This window comes from Bradysia coprophila, assembly GCF_014529535.1.
Source record: "Bradysia coprophila strain Holo2 chromosome X unlocalized genomic scaffold, BU_Bcop_v1 contig_20, whole genome shotgun sequence".
Taxonomy (NCBI): domain Eukaryota; kingdom Metazoa; phylum Arthropoda; class Insecta; order Diptera; family Sciaridae; genus Bradysia; species Bradysia coprophila.
Window position 1 is genome coordinate 5,810,767 of NW_023503307.1, and position 19,567 is coordinate 5,830,333.

At 35.9% G+C, this 19,567-nt stretch overlaps 3 protein-coding genes across 3 annotated transcripts; 1 reads left to right on the forward strand and 2 right to left on the reverse strand.

Annotated features, from left to right (window-relative positions):
* Positions 1-1,410: 1,410 nt before the first annotated feature.
* LOC119068980 (amidophosphoribosyltransferase-like) lies at positions 1,411-8,495 on the reverse strand. The gene is made up of 10 exons (XM_037172851.1): positions 7,996-8,495; positions 3,690-3,769; positions 3,515-3,618; positions 3,126-3,446; positions 2,977-3,063; positions 2,745-2,910; positions 2,592-2,680; positions 2,259-2,525; positions 1,856-2,198; positions 1,411-1,767 (listed from the first exon to the last, which is right to left on the reverse strand). The coding sequence occupies exons 2-10, from the start codon at positions 3,766-3,768 to the stop codon at positions 1,616-1,618; spliced, it is 1,608 nt and encodes a 535-aa protein (XP_037028746.1). The 5' UTR covers position 3,769; positions 7,996-8,495; the 3' UTR covers positions 1,411-1,615.
* Positions 8,496-10,265: 1,770 nt separating this feature from the next.
* Positions 10,266-15,989, forward strand: LOC119068988 (multifunctional protein ADE2). Its single transcript, XM_037172860.1, has 6 exons — positions 10,266-10,431; positions 12,022-12,053; positions 12,361-12,564; positions 12,625-12,882; positions 14,993-15,118; positions 15,171-15,989. Exons 2-6 carry the CDS (start codon positions 12,032-12,034, stop codon positions 15,833-15,835), a joined length of 1,275 nt encoding a protein of 424 aa, XP_037028755.1. The 5' UTR covers positions 10,266-10,431; positions 12,022-12,031; the 3' UTR covers positions 15,836-15,989.
* LOC119068985 (adenylyltransferase and sulfurtransferase MOCS3) lies at positions 15,903-17,767 on the reverse strand. The gene is made up of 6 exons (XM_037172855.1): positions 17,572-17,767; positions 17,340-17,514; positions 17,160-17,280; positions 16,922-17,102; positions 16,286-16,859; positions 15,903-16,222 (listed from the first exon to the last, which is right to left on the reverse strand). The coding sequence occupies exons 1-6, from the start codon at positions 17,713-17,715 to the stop codon at positions 16,074-16,076; spliced, it is 1,344 nt and encodes a 447-aa protein (XP_037028750.1). The 5' UTR covers positions 17,716-17,767; the 3' UTR covers positions 15,903-16,073.
* Between the last annotated feature and the right edge of the window lie 1,800 nt (positions 17,768-19,567).

The following is a 19,567-nucleotide window of genomic DNA, read 5'->3' on the forward strand; positions in this document are numbered from 1 at the left end:
AACAATTTTTTTACTATTAATAATTAATCAATTTGGTTGTGCATAATCATCATGAGTGTGACTTAGCTGTCGCTGAGTTTCACAACTATAGCCAAATATACCAGCGAAAAACTTTGAAAGCACTGCAAACCTCTACGTGGACGGTTTTCAAAATGTAGTTTTTTTGGATATTGTTTGAGGTAACACCACTCAAGTAACAAAAACTCTTTATAGCGCCTTTGTGTCTCCAGAGTCCAAACCTATGTGACCTTCTGAAAATCGTTATTTTTAAACTTCAACGAGTCACTACCAGCCTATGTCTTGCACCCACAAAGCCAATTTTTTAATACCGAAAAATACCGAAAATATCGGAATCGCCGGTATTGAAACTTTTAACTTTTGCCAATACCGAATCCAGTAAATTGAAAAACGGTCCAGTATTTAATTCCCTAATTGATCATTCTTATAATTTTTTATATTTTGCACAATGCCAGTCAAGAAAATAGTTAGTTTCTCTCCTCCGTTGAAACTGCAGAAGCCTTTGTTGTGAAAAACGTTGTATTGAAATTGTATTGAAGAGCGAAGGTAGCCCTCGAAGTACTTTCAACTTTTTTCCCTGGAGCTGTGGTAATGGACCAAGAAAAACACCTAATTTATCAATCATAATTCCTTCAACTTGAAGTGAACTGTGAAGTTAACGTGAAAGGTCTTCTTTAATCAAAAAGAATTTGTAGTAAAAAAAGGTTATTCTTATACCGGTGCCTCGACCGGTGCTATATTTGAATGTTTATTGTAGACTTTCACTGACTTAATTAAAACAAGCAAAGCACGTCCCTGTTTGCGCAAGAACGAATTTCCATATATTTTCGTAACGCTTCCCCTAGCACTTTAACTTTCCAAAGTAATAAAGGTTTCGATTTATCTTCGCATCAAGCTTTATCCATTTCCATATTTCCTGACCAGGTCTTTCTCACGAGCCCAAAAATCTAAACCCTTTTAGATGAAAATTTAGAATATTTTCGACATATTTGCCATTTTTACCGCTTTTTTCAATTTCCTAGAACTCGTCGAAACCTTGTTGAAATTGGAACACTTCTATATAAAATTTGAGGACATTTTCCTTCAAATTTATCATTTTTTGTAGCGCTGCAGCACAACTAAAATTGTCAAATTGTCTTAAATTATTCCTAGAACTCATCGAGACCTTTCCAACGAGCTATCGCATGGTAAAATCGGTAAAAGTTTCGATATGTTTTGAAAGAAATGAACCAATTTTTACTCGATTAAAAATGGTAATCCATGAAATAGTCGCACGTTACCCGAAAGAAAGGCAATTTACAACTTTTTCCCCGAGGTAAACTCAATGTTTCTCACACCAAAGGCTTGGAAGTTTCAGCAGAGGACATTTTCTGGACACTTCCTTAAAAAAAATTGCAGTTTTCCAGCAAAGTTTTTATTTTCCATTCGAACGATTTGTTAATTTTAATGATCTTCGGAAGGATATAAAAATTATTAAAAAAAAATCGTACAACTAGCCTAATGGAAGAGATTAACGTATTTTATAGTTAGAGTTTTATTAGTTTGCTCTGTTTTTGTTTGATCCCAAATGCTCTTTGTAGATGGTATGTAGATTCTATTACCAGCTCAGTTCTTCGGGTAAACCACCAGGATATTCACCAGTCAAACAGGCCGTACAATGATCAGATTCATTCGGTTTACTTGTTTTCATGTTATGACGAACAGCTCTGCGCAAACCATCAACGCTCAAGTAGGCAAGACTGTCAGCGCCTGCATCAGAAAATTTCGTTAGTTCTTATCTTTTCTTTTGTTAGTCTTTAAAAGCAAAATATCGTCCATTTGACTCGTATAAACTTACCAACATGTTTAGCCAATTGTGCGGGATTCATTTCGTTCGCGATTAGTTCACCGCGTGTTGGTATATTGATTCCCATGTAGCACGGATGTAACAACGGCGGACTAGCGATACGAATGTGAACCTCAAGTGCGCCAGCATCACGTAGCAGTTTAATTATTGGACCGATTGTGTTGCCCCTCACAATTGAATCGTCAATTAGGACGAGTCGCTTTCCTTCAACATTTTCCGATAGAGCACCAAACTTCTTAGCTACGCCCAATTGACGTAGTCGTGTTGATGGTTGAATGAATGTTCGGCCAACGTATCGATTTTTGCACAGAACTTCCGCAAAGTGTAGACCAGACTAACGGAATGAATGGGCCATGAGACAATTTGCTGTTGACAACATTTCGATTATTTTTACCTCTCTTGCGTAACCATGAGCTGCCGCTGTGCCAGATTCCGGAACTGAACTGCATATGTCGGCTTGTACAAGAGCTTCGCGTGCTAGCTGTCTTCCGCATTGCAATCGAACGGAGTAAACCATTTGACCTTCGAAAATCGAATCAGATCGGGCAAAATAAACGTACTCAAAGATGCAGAAGGCCAATTTCTTGTTCTCGGGCCGTTCAACAATGTCAATGGTTCGGATACCATCACGTGTTATTTCCACAATCTCACCGGGTTCGACCTAAATTGAAACAGCAAGAAAATGTGACCTAACGTTCAATGCACTAAATGTTTGTAAGGAGTTCACCTCTCTTTCGTATCGGGCGCCAATCGACAGGAATCCACAACTTTCACTGGAAATAACCCAACCTTCGGCAGGTACAGATTGAGACGTGTCTGAAAGTTAAATTTTGAGTTTAAATTTTGTGTTCAAAGGCAGGCTCTTTTCTAATTGTCTTACGTCTTCCCAAGTTAATTGGAACTATTTTTCCAATACAAAGCGGACGATTTCCATACGGATCACGTACACCGTAAATTTTGTCTTTCATCATTATAACCAACGAATATGACAGTGGAGCTAGTGTCATTAAATGTCTTATCCGGGCAGGCCAATCCGGACCGTTATTCTGATACAAAAAATATTTTCGATTTTTCGAATGTAAATTTTAAGCAAAATTCACAAAATGACTTACTTCGCCTTCCGGAGGATTCAGACACAACGCTTGAGTGATCAACTCAGAATCGCTATGTGTGGACAGACCAACGCCGCCTTGTAATACCTACATGTTAGGAAATACGTTAATAACGGAAAAAAATATTTGTTCGCCAAAAATCTGCTCACATTTCTACGAAGACTCTCACAATTCACCAGTTGACCATTATGAGCAACGGCCATGGCACCGTGAGCCGTGTGCACTACAAATGGCTGACAATTCACTTCTTCCGAAGCTGCTGACGTTGAGTATCGCGTATGTCCGATACCTAAATTGCCCTTCAGCCGTCGGATGGATTCATCGTTGAAAATGTTGTTGATCATGCCCATTCCTTTTTGCACATTAAATGATTTGGCACATTTTCCCATACTGGTCACAATGCCTGCCGATTCCTGGCCTCGATGTTGAAGTGCAACTAAACCTAAGCATACTATCTGAGCTATATCTAGCTGAATTTGAAACAAAAAGAAAATTGTCAGAGGTTTATCGCTTGAATTTTTTAGAAAGTTCTGCATACATCTGTCGGCCAATCACCGCAAGCCAATGCACCAAATACACCGCACTCGTGTGTTAGTCCCGATAATTCTTTTCCAGACTTTTGTTTTATCACCGTTTCATTAGCTAGAAATTGAGTCGAAGCATTTCAGTTTTGGATAATTTTTATTTCTCCAAACGACAGACAATAAACTCACCGTTCTTACAGACTTTGTTTTTATCATTACGACAGCAAGAGGCTCCTTGCAAATTTTCTTTTTCACAAACTGTATCCATTCTGAAAAATAAGGGAGAAATTAAAATCACTGCGTATAATTCACAACCCAAATTATTGAATGATTTTGTCAATGGAATGAATAGAAAAAGCTTTTTTCCATAAGGAAGGATCAACTCAGTGCATTGGGACCGAATGTTGGACATATTCTCGTTTGCATGAAAAGTTGTGTACGTATCTTTTGTTAATATCTGTAATAAAGTCTGCAAATAGTGGGGAAAGCTAGGTGCTTAATTTGCTTCTCGACTAAATGTAGGCTGGACACGTTTCCACAAATTTTTCTTTCTTGAGTTACGTCATACTAGTTATTTAGTGCGTACATCGTTGCAGCTTGCAGCCACTAAAAACACATCGGAACTGTCCAAATTATGAAGTTTGAGTGAACATCAGGGCGTTACCGATGACATATATTATCAAAAAATTAATTCCATAGGGAATTGTACGACACGGGGATCAAACGCGGATTGTAATGGTGAAAGCCTAGTACGTAACAACGGAGACATCGCGTCCTTGTTATATATACCCGGATAAATAGAATCCTTATTATTTGTCGAAATAACCTCAATCCTCAAATTCAATTTTATGTTGAGGAGTGAGGTTGTTCGTTACGATATACTGAGGATTTCTTTCTCATTATGCCGAAACTGGAAGCGGTGCGTCCTACTTTCATTTCAAAAGCATTTCAACTGAGCACTAGACTGCTCCGCCATCATCCAGTTCTAGAGCCGAGATTGCAGATGCAGAGGCGACAAATTTGATTGTGTGAAATTTTTGGATTGTTCGCAATTGGTGGATTGGATAGGGTTCGTTGCCCTGAGTATAAAAAACACATCGATTGGCCCCAATAACGTCTTGCTAGCGGGGCAGTAGGAGGTCCAAACCAAAAGAATTTCTCGTTTCTTATCGGTTCGTGACTTAAGCATGTACTGTTCTAAGAACAGATAGTGATCAAAGTCGCAGAATCTGAAGGGCATCTCTAAATTGCAAAGGCACAACAGGTCAAAGCAAAGTATCAAACATACATTCACTGCACCGATTTGAACCACCTATCAACGATTAAGTAAATATTTTTAGCCATTCACATGACTTGGTTGTTAACAGCTGTTACTATAGGCCGATAGGTTGATTTCTTTCACATTTTTTTTTTCATTTTCAAGTAAACAAGATTTTGTTTTGGCGTCATTACAATAGCAAAAATAATTAGAAAAAAAAAATGAATTTGTTACGAAAACATTATGATAGTAACGTCGAAAACATCCCGGCCTTTTCAGTGGAAAAATTGGATTGGCTAGCTGATACCAGATGAAACTCTCGTTGCATTTTTGAACAGAAAAAAGTTCACTGATTTGATTTATTCAGAATGTTAACCCCATCCGACCTTCAAAATAAAAAAGTTGGTTCGTTGATTTGAAGGAAGAAAAAAAAAGTTTTTTTAAAAATAGATTATGTACTTCAGAGTCTTGGAGCTTGAAGTAAAATATAAACAACAAAACGGCAATTAAATTATGTTTGTGATCTAGCTCGCCATATACTTGTTTATTGCAATCGTCAATTTGATAAACATCCTAGTAAACAATTTAATGTTTTTTGTCGGTTTTTAATTGATATTTATATGGCTAAACAAGACAAATGTACAGAGATTATCGTACAATATAACTGCTAAGAACGCATTAACCCAATTCACTGATTATCTAAGCGATATTCGTACAATATGACGTACAAGGTGCATGATTCTCTATTAGAAAGCACAATGATTTTGCATATTACACAGTCACGAGAAATATTTATTTGTTTACCGAGGGGAAGAAAATGGGAAATTCCACCAAGCCAAGGTTTTAGTGAACACAACGTATTTTATGTGTACATGGTGTGATTAACGGTTTTTCTCCACGAAACGAAGCCATCAATTCGTCATACCATTGTTGAAAACAGTGACAGTTCAAATGAGCAAATTTCTATTATATTTCCACGGTAGAGAAAATGCTGCACTTTTCTCACTATAAATGTCTTATAACCATTCGTCAACAAAACATAATCTTCTCATGGCCTATTGAGGGGAGAAAATAAGGTTAATCCCGCCGCAAATATCAAAATTATTTTTCATGTTTGATATGTTATATAAACAATTACGTTTTGATAACGTTTTGTCCTTTTAAAGGGCGGGGCAGAAAACGTCTATTTTCTCCCATTTTGAACAGAGAAAAAAATAGACATTTTCTGTCTCGAACTATCACCTTTGTTGTTGCTTTGAGAAATTATGGAACAAAATGATGTGCTTGTTTCGTAGAAAAAAGATGTGTTCACCCTCTGGAAGAAAATACGTATATCCAACTCGAACGATTCGTGGTCTTCGCTTTAACCGCAAAACTTCACTTTTGTTGGAATTTTCTATTGTCTTCTCTCGGTAAACAAGTAACTATTTTTGTCGTTATAAACATTTCGTCAATGCCAATCAAGCAAATAATAATGTTCAAGCGTATTTCTTGCAAAATTCATACATTATGCACTTCCACTGAAGTGGAGTGAACTTTGATGAAAATATACCTGATACAAGCACTTTTTGAAATGAGCTTAGGTATTATATTGTAGCCCAAACACATTTTTCTTGGGTCGAATTACACTTTGCAAACAATTATTTTAAATTCCGCTTGAAACGTTTGAAGGAGGACGAACAAATGCAGTTGTTTTTGAATGTTAATTTCAATTGATTTATAACACAACATACTATATAGGTTCAAAAAGATGAATTTGAGAATTGTCATCTCTTAATATACGCATATGTATAGGAACAGTTCGCACATATATACGTATAGCAAGGTTTCGTCGTGTCTCTGCCTCCCCCAAAGTTATGAACGTTCTTTGTGAATAGAAGCCAACAAGCTCGTAACAATAACAATGTTCGTCAATTGTTTAGCCAAATGGAATGTGAATTACTTTTGTCACGATTTGTCACGTAACAACACCTTTCACAGACGACAAGCATAACAGCTATATCGGATCTATTACTTCAATTGATCCAAGTGTTTTAAAGAGATTGATTTTAAACACCAAGATCTGACAAACAAACGAAGTAAAGTTTGTTTGTCAGATCTTGCTGTTTATTTATGAAGATGTTTTGAATAACAAAGTGTTGCCTCTACAGCAAGGGACAAATTTTGAGGATTCTGTTTTTGCTGTAGTTATATCGGTTTTGTAGCATCTAAAGGAAAAAGAGTTTTTCGGCTTCCTGGAACTTTTTTTTGGGTTCATTTCAATTGAAAAAGCAAGCACGAATTACGAGAACTTTACTTGCAACACTCTACGGAAATAATTCTGTAGCTTGATAACCCTTCTGATTCTGGTAATTTTCATTTGAGACTACATACCAAAGTATGTAAGTCGCTGAATCTTCAGCATTTATATACATACATAATTTGTGTAATACTACTAGTATATGCTAGTATAAATGCTGAGCCTTTCGTAAGGACTTCATAAATTAAGCGTTTTTGTCAACAGAAAAAAAATGCAAAAAAAATCCTCTAAAATCAGAACTGATGTTGAAATAATATGTACAAGTAACACAAATGTCTCACTAACTTTTCAAAAGAACGTCTAGATTCTGGAACACAAGCCAGCAGTACAGCCATGCACATTTAGAAGTACCATCTTATTATAAATTTCTTATTTCTCCAGCTTCCCTCATTTCTCCATAACGATTATATGGAGAGATGAGAGAAGTAAGCAAAATAAGAAATTTATAATAAGGCGGTACCTTTAAATGTGCATGGCTGAACAACGAAGAAAAAAAAAGTTAAACAAAAAATTTCCGAATCAATAAAATGATGATGCAAGAAAGTGTAATTTGAAAAAAGAAAAGTTTCTGGAACCAAACAAATACGTAAAAAAGGATGGCAATTTAAAAAATGAAACTGACCTGTACCAAATTGTTTGTTACTCAAAACCAACTATTCTCATATATTTAAAATCATTTTTGCAAGCACCCATGTAACAATGAACAAGGATTCTCAATATTGAAGGATCATTTCCTATTGTTAAGTAAACAAAACCATTTTCGGTTTCATAAAATTTGACCTAAAAACATTTTTTGGACTATAAATCAAGAAATGAAAAAAAAAACGATTTTGGATGATATCTAGATATTGAGTAAGAAATCCGTTGTTCCACAAAATATAGGGATCCTCAAAAGTATATTTCTTCTACCAAACGAGATAGTTATCAATTTTACTTACATGTCGATGAAAATGCGCGTACGAAAAAATTGTTAATTCTTAAGCACTTAACCAACACTTTACATTTGCCACTAAGAAGAACAACTAAGAAAAAAAAACTATCCACGCACCAAAGTAATTAGTTTTATAAACTGGTTCTTATGTACAATTGTCTTGTCGTTTTTTTTATTATTTAAATAACCAGCACAAAACGTTTTAATCAAATCGTCTCATAATTTGCCAATTAATTTTGTGTCAATAAATCAATTTTTAATATAATCACACAACAAAAAAGGATATTTTATTTGAGTGTGCAAAGAACCACAACTCACAATCGAATGTTGAAATTGAAATGAAATTTGATTAACAAATTATTTGATTACCACCACGTGCTTTATCTGTATCAGACGAAAAATAATTTGTATAGCGCTCTCAATGAATGTCGAACGACATTTTCACAAACACTAAAGTGAAGTGTATTTTTTTTATGCTGATTGATGGTCTCAACTCAACTAAAAGAGTCGCCATATGAGAGGTCTCTGTATACATTAAATAACAACAACAAGAAAAAAAAAAGAATTGAAAAGAACCTTGTGTGTATGTTCACATTATCAGAATATACCAAATAAGAACTTTTTTGAGAGTGTTGAGAGTGTTAAATGAGTAAAAAAATGGGAATTCATAGTAAAAGATTTACAAAGTGGAATATATCAGCGGCTAATCATCGGTTAACGTAACATGCAGTGGCCTAAATTTACGATGTCCTCTAGCTAGTGTTTTCTCATCCACGAAATATTTAAATGTTAAAACGAATGAAGTAATAGATTTTGTATCAAACACTTTGAACAAACGGATGTTGTAGATGATGTTATATTATTGTGATAAGATTCCCGTTTCTAATAAGAATTATCATAACACAATGTAATATCCTATTTTAGAGAATTATTCTAAGGAATCTCTGGAAATTTGAAGAATATGAATTTATAGGAATTTTGTAGAATTTACAGAAATTTAAGTGTTTAGGAATTTTAAGAAATATTTCTCAATTTAAATTTTTTCACAGTTTTTAAGAACTTTAGGAATGTTTAAGATTTTTAGGAGAATTGTATGGTATTTATTTAGTAAAATAGGCGTATGAAGACCACAAAAATTAGTCAAAAAAGACACAAAAAACCGATGAGCAATGGATATTATAAACTCCCCAGGTTGGATCCCCATTAACACATTCATTTCAATAAAAAATAAAAGAAAAGTAATTTCCCATGGCCAACGGGGCCCGCAAAATAAAAATTCACTTTCGCCGCACTTTAGAGGTAAAATAAACTACATAATTGTGCGGAAATCGTTGTTTTGACTCGTGTGATTGTCCAAACTCCACACCACACTCTTCAAAACAACGATTTTCCACACAATTATGTAATCTACTATTACATAGACATTGTTTTGCCTTAGCCGTTTTAAACAGCTGGCTTGATAGTCTCAGAATTCACTCTACTTAAACTTCACATTGAGACGTATAGAAAACAGTTTCTTCTTTAAGTTTATATTTTTAGATGTATAGACTTTAGGTGGAACTGACTTTTGGTTTTGGGTAAGTATCATATATTTTGGGGTTGTTTAATTAACATTTAAACAAAATGAATTAAACGACGTGTACATCTAGATGGCATACGTAATTATTAAAAAATAAAAAATAAAAATCTTTAAATACAATCGTAAACATTCATTGTTATTCCATAGTAAAATAACGCAGGTAATGCCATCAAAAGTTTATTTCAATGCGAGCGTCCAATGAATCTATAGAGCTTTAGTTGACTTTTTTGTCTGTCCTACTCAGAATAGCATTTATTGTCCTAACAATGACATTTTTACGATCGACGGTAATACTACTTTACCACATAAGGGAAAAAAAAGCTTTCTGAAAGTAATGAAATTTTTTGGCGAGTCTACAGGTTTTCTCATATAAGCGCGGATGTTAACAAATGAAGTAGTAGATTTTTTGTCGCACACTAAACGACAAAGTAAGTTTTTAAGATGACGTGGTAAAAGCTTAACAAAGAGCCTTTAGTACAGCTACCTAGTGCAGATTCTTATACACCGAATAATTTCACCAAATAATCGAAAAAAAATCAAAGCAAAAATATTTTTGTTGAACTTTTTACATTTAACAAAAAAAAATCGAATTGATAAACGGGTCAGAATTTTCCATTACAATGAATCAAAAAACGTTGATTGGATGTTGTTTTTGGTCAATCAACGTACGCAGATATACTGTAAACCCTGGAAAGGTTATCGTTGTATTGAATTCATTACAACAAGTTGTCAGTATAAAAGTAAAGAGGTGTTGAGAGAAGCTCAACTAGTTATAAAAGTTCGTTCAGCACATGGTTGTTGATATTTTATTTTAAAAATAAGTTTTTTAAATACAGTTCCTTTTGGTAAAAGCTGAGTCAATCGGTAAGTCATAAATTCCATTTGGTGATTTTGCAGTTCGCAAAAATGAAAACGATTTCGCAAAACATAGCTACTCAATCTTGTTGAATCGCGACCAATTACCACACCGGTAAATTTATTGTTATCGGTGTATTCGTTATAGTTTACATTACGGATCATATAATATTTGGTGACAACATTAAACTGGTGCTTCTTATTATGAAATTTGTAGTAAATTCAAATGACCAAGCCGTCCACTTTCGTCACAAGCGGGAATTATTTAGAATTATTTCAATTTGGTGTAAATCAATCATTTCGACCTTGAATCTTAAATTGAGATCGTATGTAATATACAGCAAAGCACAGATGTATGTGACCTACCGGTCAGATAAGGAAATACCCGCCGCAACAAACTACAGTGCGTAAAAGAATATTTTTTAGTTGCTGTTGCTGGTACTCTATTAGAATTGTCGAATTATTTTTTTTTAGTTTTATTTGAATTTGGAGGATGGTCTTTGCTCTCATCAAATGATGTTTTTTTTCTTAACTCACTTTTTATGCTCAGTTGGATTTTGATTCGGTGACAGAGATCAACACGTTGTTTTTACATCCACTGATAAGTGACGGGATCTACGCACTCACTGACCGAATTTCACAATTTTGGAAAGCATTATTCTGTATCCTCTTGACCTCAATTTCACTATTAAAGTAGGTGTTAAATAGGGCTGCATTTATCAACAATAAAATCTCTTTTGATCAAAATTGACTCAAATTATTTGAGTCAATTAATTTTCATGAATTAGAAATATTGTTCATCTCTTAGACTAAATAGTGATAGAGCCGGTCTACACCTATTTAGTCTAGGGTCTCTAAGGTTCTATGGATATAAGAAGATTTGAGTCAAGGTACAGGTGAAAAATAAATTCCTCATTCCTTATGTGTCCCATGTATCGTCTTAAACATTTATCAATTTATCACTATAAATCGCCTTAGAATTTCATAACTTGTCTACAACTCAAGTAATTCACATACACGTAATTCACTAATATTCTATGTAATCGCTTCTTCGCTGTTGGTATGCAAGTTAGTATTTCGTCATAAACAACTGTAATAACTATAACGTTGGAAAGAACCGAAAAAATGATGAAATATGTCTCGACCATTTTTTAACCTGTTAACGACGGTTGAACGTATTAACTAAGTTTGAAATATCAGATCGATTCTAAATAAAAGCGTATATTGAAATTTCGGCTATTAATTCTCAAAGTTCGTAGACATAGCGACATAGGGAAGTAATGAACAACAGATGTGCGTGACAGAGTTTCTGTAGCGATTTATCTAAATTTTTGTATGCATCACTCAAGACGGAAATTTAGGTAGCATGTTTCTTTGATATAATGTGATATGGAATATCGGAGACACTTAGACCCCCTGGTGAAAAATTGGAAAAACGAATACTCATGCTCAGATGTAGACTACCCCTTCTTACTACACCAACAGACAAACAAATATGGTCAGTGACCGTAACATCCTTTAGGATTTACATTTATCAAATTAAGTTTTAGTTTCTTGGTTCTAGTTCGAGTACTAAAGATTAATTTTTTATTTTTATAGATACCGCAAAATGGCACCAATACCTAAAATAGGTTTGTTCAATAACCTTTCACAGACGGCAACAATATCACCTGTGTACTGTTATTGAATCTGTTACTCGTTCAAACTATGCAACAGATTGACAAAATCATTTACTTCACTAAGCTTAACCGTCATTTTGCTATAATTCTCGGCTAATAAGACCACATAAGCCGCTAATTTTTCTTCTCTGTCAATAACAAATGATATTTCCGTCTGCAAAAGGATACTCATAACCTGGTGAAAAGGACGTTGAGCGAGTGTCTCAATGAGCCACACCAGCTAAGTATATTTAGAGATGCTAAAATTTAGTAATTTCAGTCGGCGAATACAAATTGGGCGACTTGCTTATCGAAGGCAAAACGAAGCAGGTGTTTGATTTACCGTCACTTCCGGGCCATTGCCTTCTGTTGAACAAAGATCGTATAACCGCCGGTGATGGCGTTAAATCTCACGATCTTGCTGGTAAAGCCGCCATTTCGAATCAAACAAATGGCAAAGTTTTCGGAATTTTGAATGCTGCCGGTAAAAACTGTCCTAGAAGATGTGTTAATCGTCCAGGAAAGTAATTCTCTCGATTTGTAGGTGTAAAAACGGCCTATGTTAAAACGGCTTCGGAAAATGCGTTCATTTCAACAAAATGCCAGATGATTCCAATTGAATGGGTTACACGTCGCTTGGCGACTGGATCATTCTTGAAACGAAATGAGGGCGTACCAGAAGGATACCGATTTGCACCGCCGAAGCATGAGACATTCTTCAAAGATGATGCTAACCACGATCCGCAATGGAGTGACGAACAAATTGTTTCAGCCGGATTTGTGTTCAACGGAGTGAAAATTGGTAAGAGAAAATTTTTGTCTTTTATTTTAATTGTGTAGTCCGAATATTGATATTGGTTGAGATGTTTTCGTTTAATTAACTTTAGTTTTGTGTTGCAAGTTGCAAACAACAATATTTCGAGCACATGATACTCTCTCTCTAGAAGGTTCTTGCACAGGAAAAACATAAATATTTTGCTCGATTTGTTTTTGATACGAACAAAATATTTTCGTATTTTGATTTGCGTCAGATCAAAATAAAATCAATTGAGGTCACACTCACAACAAAAATTTTTTGTTGTTTTGTTTTTCAAAACTCTTGCTTTTTAGCGCCGTACGAAGTACTAGGGACTCTTAAGATTGTTATGTCGTTTGTAATCCGTATAATTTGAAGCACATGCTAGGCCCAAAGTGCTTTTTGCATATAAATCGAGAAGATCTCATCTGATTTTCCTAATTTTTGTTTTATTTGAGAGGTACCGAATAGGACTTTGTTCAATAGATTTTAATCTTCGGTCCCTAGATGAGTACTAACATGAATTTTTCACGTTTCGTGATGAGTCTGACAATAGGGTGATTGACGTAGTAGGGTTACGGACGTGCTAAGATTACATATGCAATAGATTCGTACGGGGCTAATGTCTGCTACTAGTTATTCCGAATGTATGACAATGCAATTCACATCAGAAATTTCGTTATGCGACAATGAAGACATCAAAGGCACATTTTTATCGCCTAAAATTGTATTAATTATTTCTTAGCTCTCGAGATTTTCTTTAAGAAAAAAAAATCCGTTTCATTGACACTCAGTGTTTCATTATCTTATCCAGCCAGCGTACTGAAAAGTGTACAGAAAATGTATGGCAATATTGGTTTATGTTGCGCGATATTTAATTTCAAATGAGTTCTTTGCATGACATTAAAATTAATTGATTAATATTTTGAAACACTCTGGGCACGAGATGATTTTTTTTGTTTGTTTGTTTATTTTTGCTTCAGTCGCAGACGATATGAGGCCATTAAAACGGGTACAAATTTGTAATAAATTTTCGGATTCTGATTATGTTTGCCAATGACCTGCTTGCAATTATTGTATTCGATTCATTGAACTGCGCTAATGATAATTTAAGAGGTAATTGGTACACATTGACATCGAGACGATTTATTGGCTAAATGATTGTTCGGTTGCAAGTTAGTATTTATCAGCGGTAAATAATACATTTTGTTGTGCACAAATTTGTTACATGAAGGATGAAGCGGATTTATAGGATTTAGTTAACACGAAAGAGTTAAGAACAGGCTCTTGCTACCTTTGATCGAGGTATTGATGACTTTGAGGGCGTAAGACTATGAGTGTCAAGTAAATATTCTTGGTAGCATTGAAACGTGACCTTAACTTCAGCCTAAGTCATTAGACGTACATCAATTTTCCACCGGGCTTCCGAACCCAAGAACCTCGTCTTTTTGAAAGTTCAGTGAAGTTGGGTTCTGTCTACCAACTTCACTGAACCAATTTCGTTCTTCCTAAAGAACAGAACCCCGAACCCGAACTCTTCATCACAAACTGTACAGAACATGATTTTTTTACCATGACAATGTGGGCAATATCACATCGGCCTCATGAATAACAGCCGTGAGCTCGCAGTCGATGTACTAACAACTAACTCATTTTAAAACTGTTTACTTTGAAGGTTCAACCATGCTTTTCCTCACTGTTGGACTGGCCATATAGTGATTGCGCCTTTAATTTTTAGTTATATTGAATATAGGATGTGCAATGACCATATGGCCAATCCGACCTTCGGGAAAAAGTTGGTTGAACCTTCAGAGTTACCAGTTTTACGATGAATTAGAGGTTAGCATATCTCTCATCTCTCACATCGTGGCTGTCTTAATGTAGTATATTGGCGCCTATTTTAATTAAATATTGCACCTCTTCCCTTCTGGTCTATGCGCCTTGGAAGCAAGTGCGTCCTTCCTTTTACCATAGGGTGTTTCTTCTCCCAAAATAATTCTTATACAAATTTCGATATATTTTTCGATAAAACATTGATACACCGCCCGAGAATATGTGACTCTTACCTGATTTGATCGTAAATACTGAGTTCTGATGATATTCACAACAATTTCAGGTCAAACTGAAATCGACATCATGAGAGACATGAGCATCGTAGTTTTCGAGGTACTGGAGAAAGCCTGGGCCACCAGAAACTGTGCATTGATTGACATGAAAATCGAATTCGGCGTACAAGAGAACGGTTAGTTCGATTTATTTGAAAAAAATTCGAAAATCACAAATCCATCTATTAGGCGAAATTGTGGTGGCTGACGTAATCGATTCGGATTCATGGAGATTATGGCCGTCTGGTGACAAGCGTTTGATGAAGGACAAACAGGTCTACAGAAATCTGACCACTGTGGTCGAAGCCGATCTGGAGACGATCAAAAACAATTTCATTTGGATTTCGGATCAATTGGATCAAATCGTGGCCCGAAGCAATCATATGGTCGTCATTTTCATGGGCAGTCCGTCGGACCAGGAACACTGCAAAAAAATTGCCGGACATTTACGGGATTTGGGTGTCAATGTACAGACCAGAATATCATCGGCGCACAAGGCCACTCAGGATACATTGAAAATACTACGTAAATATGAAAGTGACTACGAAAAGCTGGTCTTTATCGCGGTGGCTGGCCGATCGAATGGTTTGGGACCGGTATTGTCGGGAAATACGACGTATCCTGTCATCAATTGTCCACCAGTAAAGCCGGAAAATGTGAACCTGGACGTTTGGTCGAGTTTGAATGTGCCATCCGGTTTGGGATGTAGCACCGTTCTCTATCCAGAGGCTGCGGCTTTGCAGGCGGCTCAGATCATTGGCTTGGGAGATTTTATGGTCTGGTCCAAGTTGAGAGTGAAATTGTTGAGTAATTTGAACAGTCTCCGATTGGCCGATCAAAAGTTGAACGCGTAAATTTTGCTTCATATTTTAGTGCCAGAGCATTCCGTTTGTCACTTGATTTCGTTTTACATTTTTTTCGTGTAATTTTCTACCTTTTCTACTAATGAGTAATATATACGTACGCATAGGACACGCATGCATTTAATAAAAAATAATTTTCAGCTTATCAAATTGGGAATATTTATTGCTAATGAAAACCCAGCCCCAACATCCCGTTATAACATCTAACAATATAAACCACCATTCGGCATCAGTATACCGGAAATGATTGATCCACCGATTCAGCCCAAGAATGTAATCCGCCGACGAGATCTTTAGCTTGAACTCCATTTTCAACGATTTCATTAAACCGTTTCACTGCTAGTTGCGAATCGTTACCCCGACGGCACACCACGAAAACTGAAAAACAAAATTCCGATGAATATTACTCGACCCCCCTTTCATTCAACAAAATTTTCATACTCGGCAACTTCTCTTTCGACTTCAAATTCTCCACTATGCTGGGAAATGTTCTGTCGCTCAAAATGTCTTTGATTGGAATGTTGACCGAATTTGGTAGGCTGCAAATAGCGAATTCGTTTGAACTCCGAACATCGATTAAAATGTGTTCCAGCTGTTCGTCCACAATCGCTCGGTACTGTTCAACAGTTATACGATCACCACGGTCCAACACATTCAAGTTGGTGTCTTTGTCGGACGCTTTCATGCCGCAAAATTGTTCGTAGTCGATGAGCTTGGTAATCTTCGGAGTGTCTGAGCAAATGTCACAATTTTCACGTTTCCCACGAAGTTTTACTGTTCGAAATGAGGTCTGGGTTCCATCGAATAAGAGTAGACGACCAGACAAGACACCATCCAACGATAAAATCAATTTGATGGCTTCCAATGCTTGAAGAGTACCGATTACACCCGGTACTGCTCCAATAACACCGCCATCTCCGCAATTGGTGACTGTTTCCGGTGGAGGAGGCGTTGGGAAAATGCATCTGTAACAGGGACCCGATTTGTGATTGTATAGTGTCAATTGACCCTCGAACTGAAAGGCAATCGGTTCTGATAAATTGTCTAAGGAACGGAGCTCTGTTCAAACAAATATACCTGCAATGCACTTCCAGAAACTAGAGGTTTTCGACCGAGAACGCAAGCATCATTGAGGAGATAACGAGTCGCAACATTATCAGTCGCATCCAGAACGATGTCATAATCAGCGATGATGTTCAGTGCATTCTCGCTGTTCAGTGGCACGTTGTGAGTTGAAATTTTGACCGTTGAATTTAATCTGTGGACAAGATGTCAGTGACATAGACATTTCGTTCAACAAGAGCAGTGTCTGTACCGCGATAGAGAATTCTTAGCTGATTCTGATTTCATGACACCAATGGCTCTTTCACTGTGCAACAGCTGCCGATGTAAATTATTTAGTTCAACGGTATCGTAATCGACAAGTCCAATGTGACCTAAACGATCAACAGTATATAAGTTGGCCGTCGATTTATCAAAATAACCGGAAAATTACCGATCCCTGCTCCAACCAAATACGTAGCAGCTGGACACCCAAGCCCACCGCAACCGACAACAAGGACCGAAGAAGATTTCAATTTTAGTTGGCCGGTTACACCGATTTCTGGCAGGATTAACTGTCTGCTGTAGCGACCGATTTCAATTTTATTGAGTTCGGCCTTGCTGGTCGTCTAGAAATGATTTATATTTTGAACAAATTTCGGTGTATTGACCAATGTTGGGCTTACCGTTTCGGACAATTGAATTTTCTGTAGCAATTTCTCTTTAGTGTCGAGTTCTTGGCGCAGTGCCGCGATATCTTTTCGTAATTGTTCCACATTTGAGTTCATGATCAATCTCGATTCAAAAACCAAAACAAACACTCCACACATGTACTGTCAACGTTTGTCTGGCACCGCCGTCATCGCATACATCGCACATCGTTTTCACAACAAGTTATTGTAGTCAACTTCATATAGATCGATTTAAAAACTTTGCGCGAAGACTTTAATGAAGAAAAAAAAATATTGAAAACTAACGGTGTTCTTACAAACGAAAAAGATATTTTTTGGATATTTCGTCAACTATTTAGTTACGAATAGGGGGACTATAAGGGAACTGAAATCAATGTTGGCTCATCGCACTAGATCCTGCTCCATAAAAAAATCGCACTGAATAGTTAACAAGTTGAAATGTATTGCTGGAGATCAAGGGCCCTCTCAATAGAACAAACTGATAAAATAAAATGAAAAATCAAATATTTAAATGTGTGTGTGACAGCTTCTTGTACAGAACTCCTAATGTCAAAAGTAAAGGGACTTACTATGTCAAAATAAGCAAGGTAGTCTACCATTATGCTGGAGATCTCAGATTTGCAATGTTTCCTTTCATGTTTCAAGCACTTCGAAGCCATCAGAATGTAAAATCCATTACACAACTGAGGATAAAAAGGTGAAAAGTCTCGTTTTCTTGTGGTTATTGACCTCGGCTTCGCTTCGGATCAATAAAGATTCACACGAAAACTACTTTTTATCCCTAGTTTTGTAAAATACTATTTTTTATGCCCTTTTGAGAGGAGAAAATAAGGTTAATATCATCACATCGCACATATGAAAAAGGATTTCGTGGAATTCGAAGACTTTTGCTTGTAGCTCTCACAAGCATCACTAGCAACTCACTAACCGTCTACAACATTTACTTAAGTAAGTATTCCATCAAGCACTAAAAGATGTTTTCAACAAAAGAAGTAACAGATTTAATCGGAATTAATTATTATGAAAAGTTGGAAGGCTTAGAGGTCAGTTCTTAAACAGAAATTTAATTTAATTAAACACTGCTTGACAAGTTTGCAGGTTCAATTTCATGATTTTCTGAAATTACAAAAAAGTACAAGCTTTGTGGAAACGTTGCTGGGGACAGCTATGCCATTGGACTACGACATTGGGCTCAAAAGGCCTTTCAAATGTCCCTTTATTCTTTAACGATAAGAGTCGTCCAACACACTTATGTCATTTATAAATCGTTACACTTGCTATAAACGAAACCACATTCAATACATCGACATAATACAACACCACTAAATTCTTACAGAAAATTGACTCGCAAAAATTAAAACTACAAAGTTTTTAGTTTATAGCGTCGTTTGTTTGTTTATTATTTTTTTTGCTTCTTTCATACATTGCCAGTGTATCTTAATTGCCCACGTAAAACGTTGCTTAATCACCAGTCAAATATATTCGTACTGCGTGCAGTAACAGACATATCGTCTCATTCTTAGTATAAATAAATTAATTTTGTGTTTAATAAGAGTGTAGGTGTTTAAAAAATACTGTAATACAAAAGTGTGCACTCGTTTAATGTTTCTAATAAAATTAGTTTTGCCAAATAGACTCGCTCAATTGCTGCCGAATATGAAAATTATACTTCGGCATGCAGCTCCAAAGGAGACAACGAATATCCTTATCTATCTGTTCGGGTACTTACACAGCTCAATTCTTTTAATATATTTTCCTCAAAATCGATTATAGTAAGTCGATCGAACCAATTTTTCTTATAAACAATGGTCGAGTGGTTTGCTACACTGGTAAAAAAAACGTTTCTGTACTTGTCTGTGTGCTACGCATCACGTTATTTTCGTTAATCTTTGAGGTTTGTTTTTGTTTGCTAAAACGTGCTGGATAGCTTTAAAAAAATTGTAAATAACATGATTATTTGTTATCTACCCAGACCTGAATTGCTATAAAT

Bases quoted from the DNA above. Each gene is read 5' to 3' on its own strand.
- LOC119068980 (XM_037172851.1), bottom strand. From the start codon at position 3,768: ATGGATACAGTTTGTGAAAAAGAAAATTTGCAAGGAGCCTCTTGCTGT. The intron at 3,619-3,689 runs GTGAGTTTATTG...CTCAATTTCTAG, and splicing joins AAACAAAGTCTGTAAGAACG to CTAATGAAACGGTGATAAAA. The intron at 3,064-3,125 runs GTGAGCAGATTT...CCTAACATGTAG, and splicing joins GTGAGAGTCTTCGTAGAAAT to GTATTACAAGGCGGCGTTGG.
- LOC119068988 (XM_037172860.1), top strand. From the start codon at position 12,032: ATGGCACCAATACCTAAAATAG. The intron at 12,054-12,360 runs GTTTGTTCAATA...TAGTAATTTCAG, and splicing joins GGCACCAATACCTAAAATAG to TCGGCGAATACAAATTGGGC. The intron at 12,883-14,992 runs GTAAGAGAAAAT...CAACAATTTCAG, and splicing joins GTTCAACGGAGTGAAAATTG to GTCAAACTGAAATCGACATC.
- LOC119068985 (XM_037172855.1), bottom strand. From the start codon at position 17,715: ATGTGTGGAGTGTTTGTTTTGGTTTTTGAATCGAGATTGATCATGAAC. The intron at 16,860-16,921 runs GTATATTTGTTT...ATTGCCTTTCAG, and splicing joins TTTCTGGAAGTGCATTGCAG to TTCGAGGGTCAATTGACACT. The intron at 16,223-16,285 runs GTATGAAAATTT...TTTGTTTTTCAG, and splicing joins GTCGAAAGAGAAGTTGCCGA to TTTTCGTGGTGTGCCGTCGG.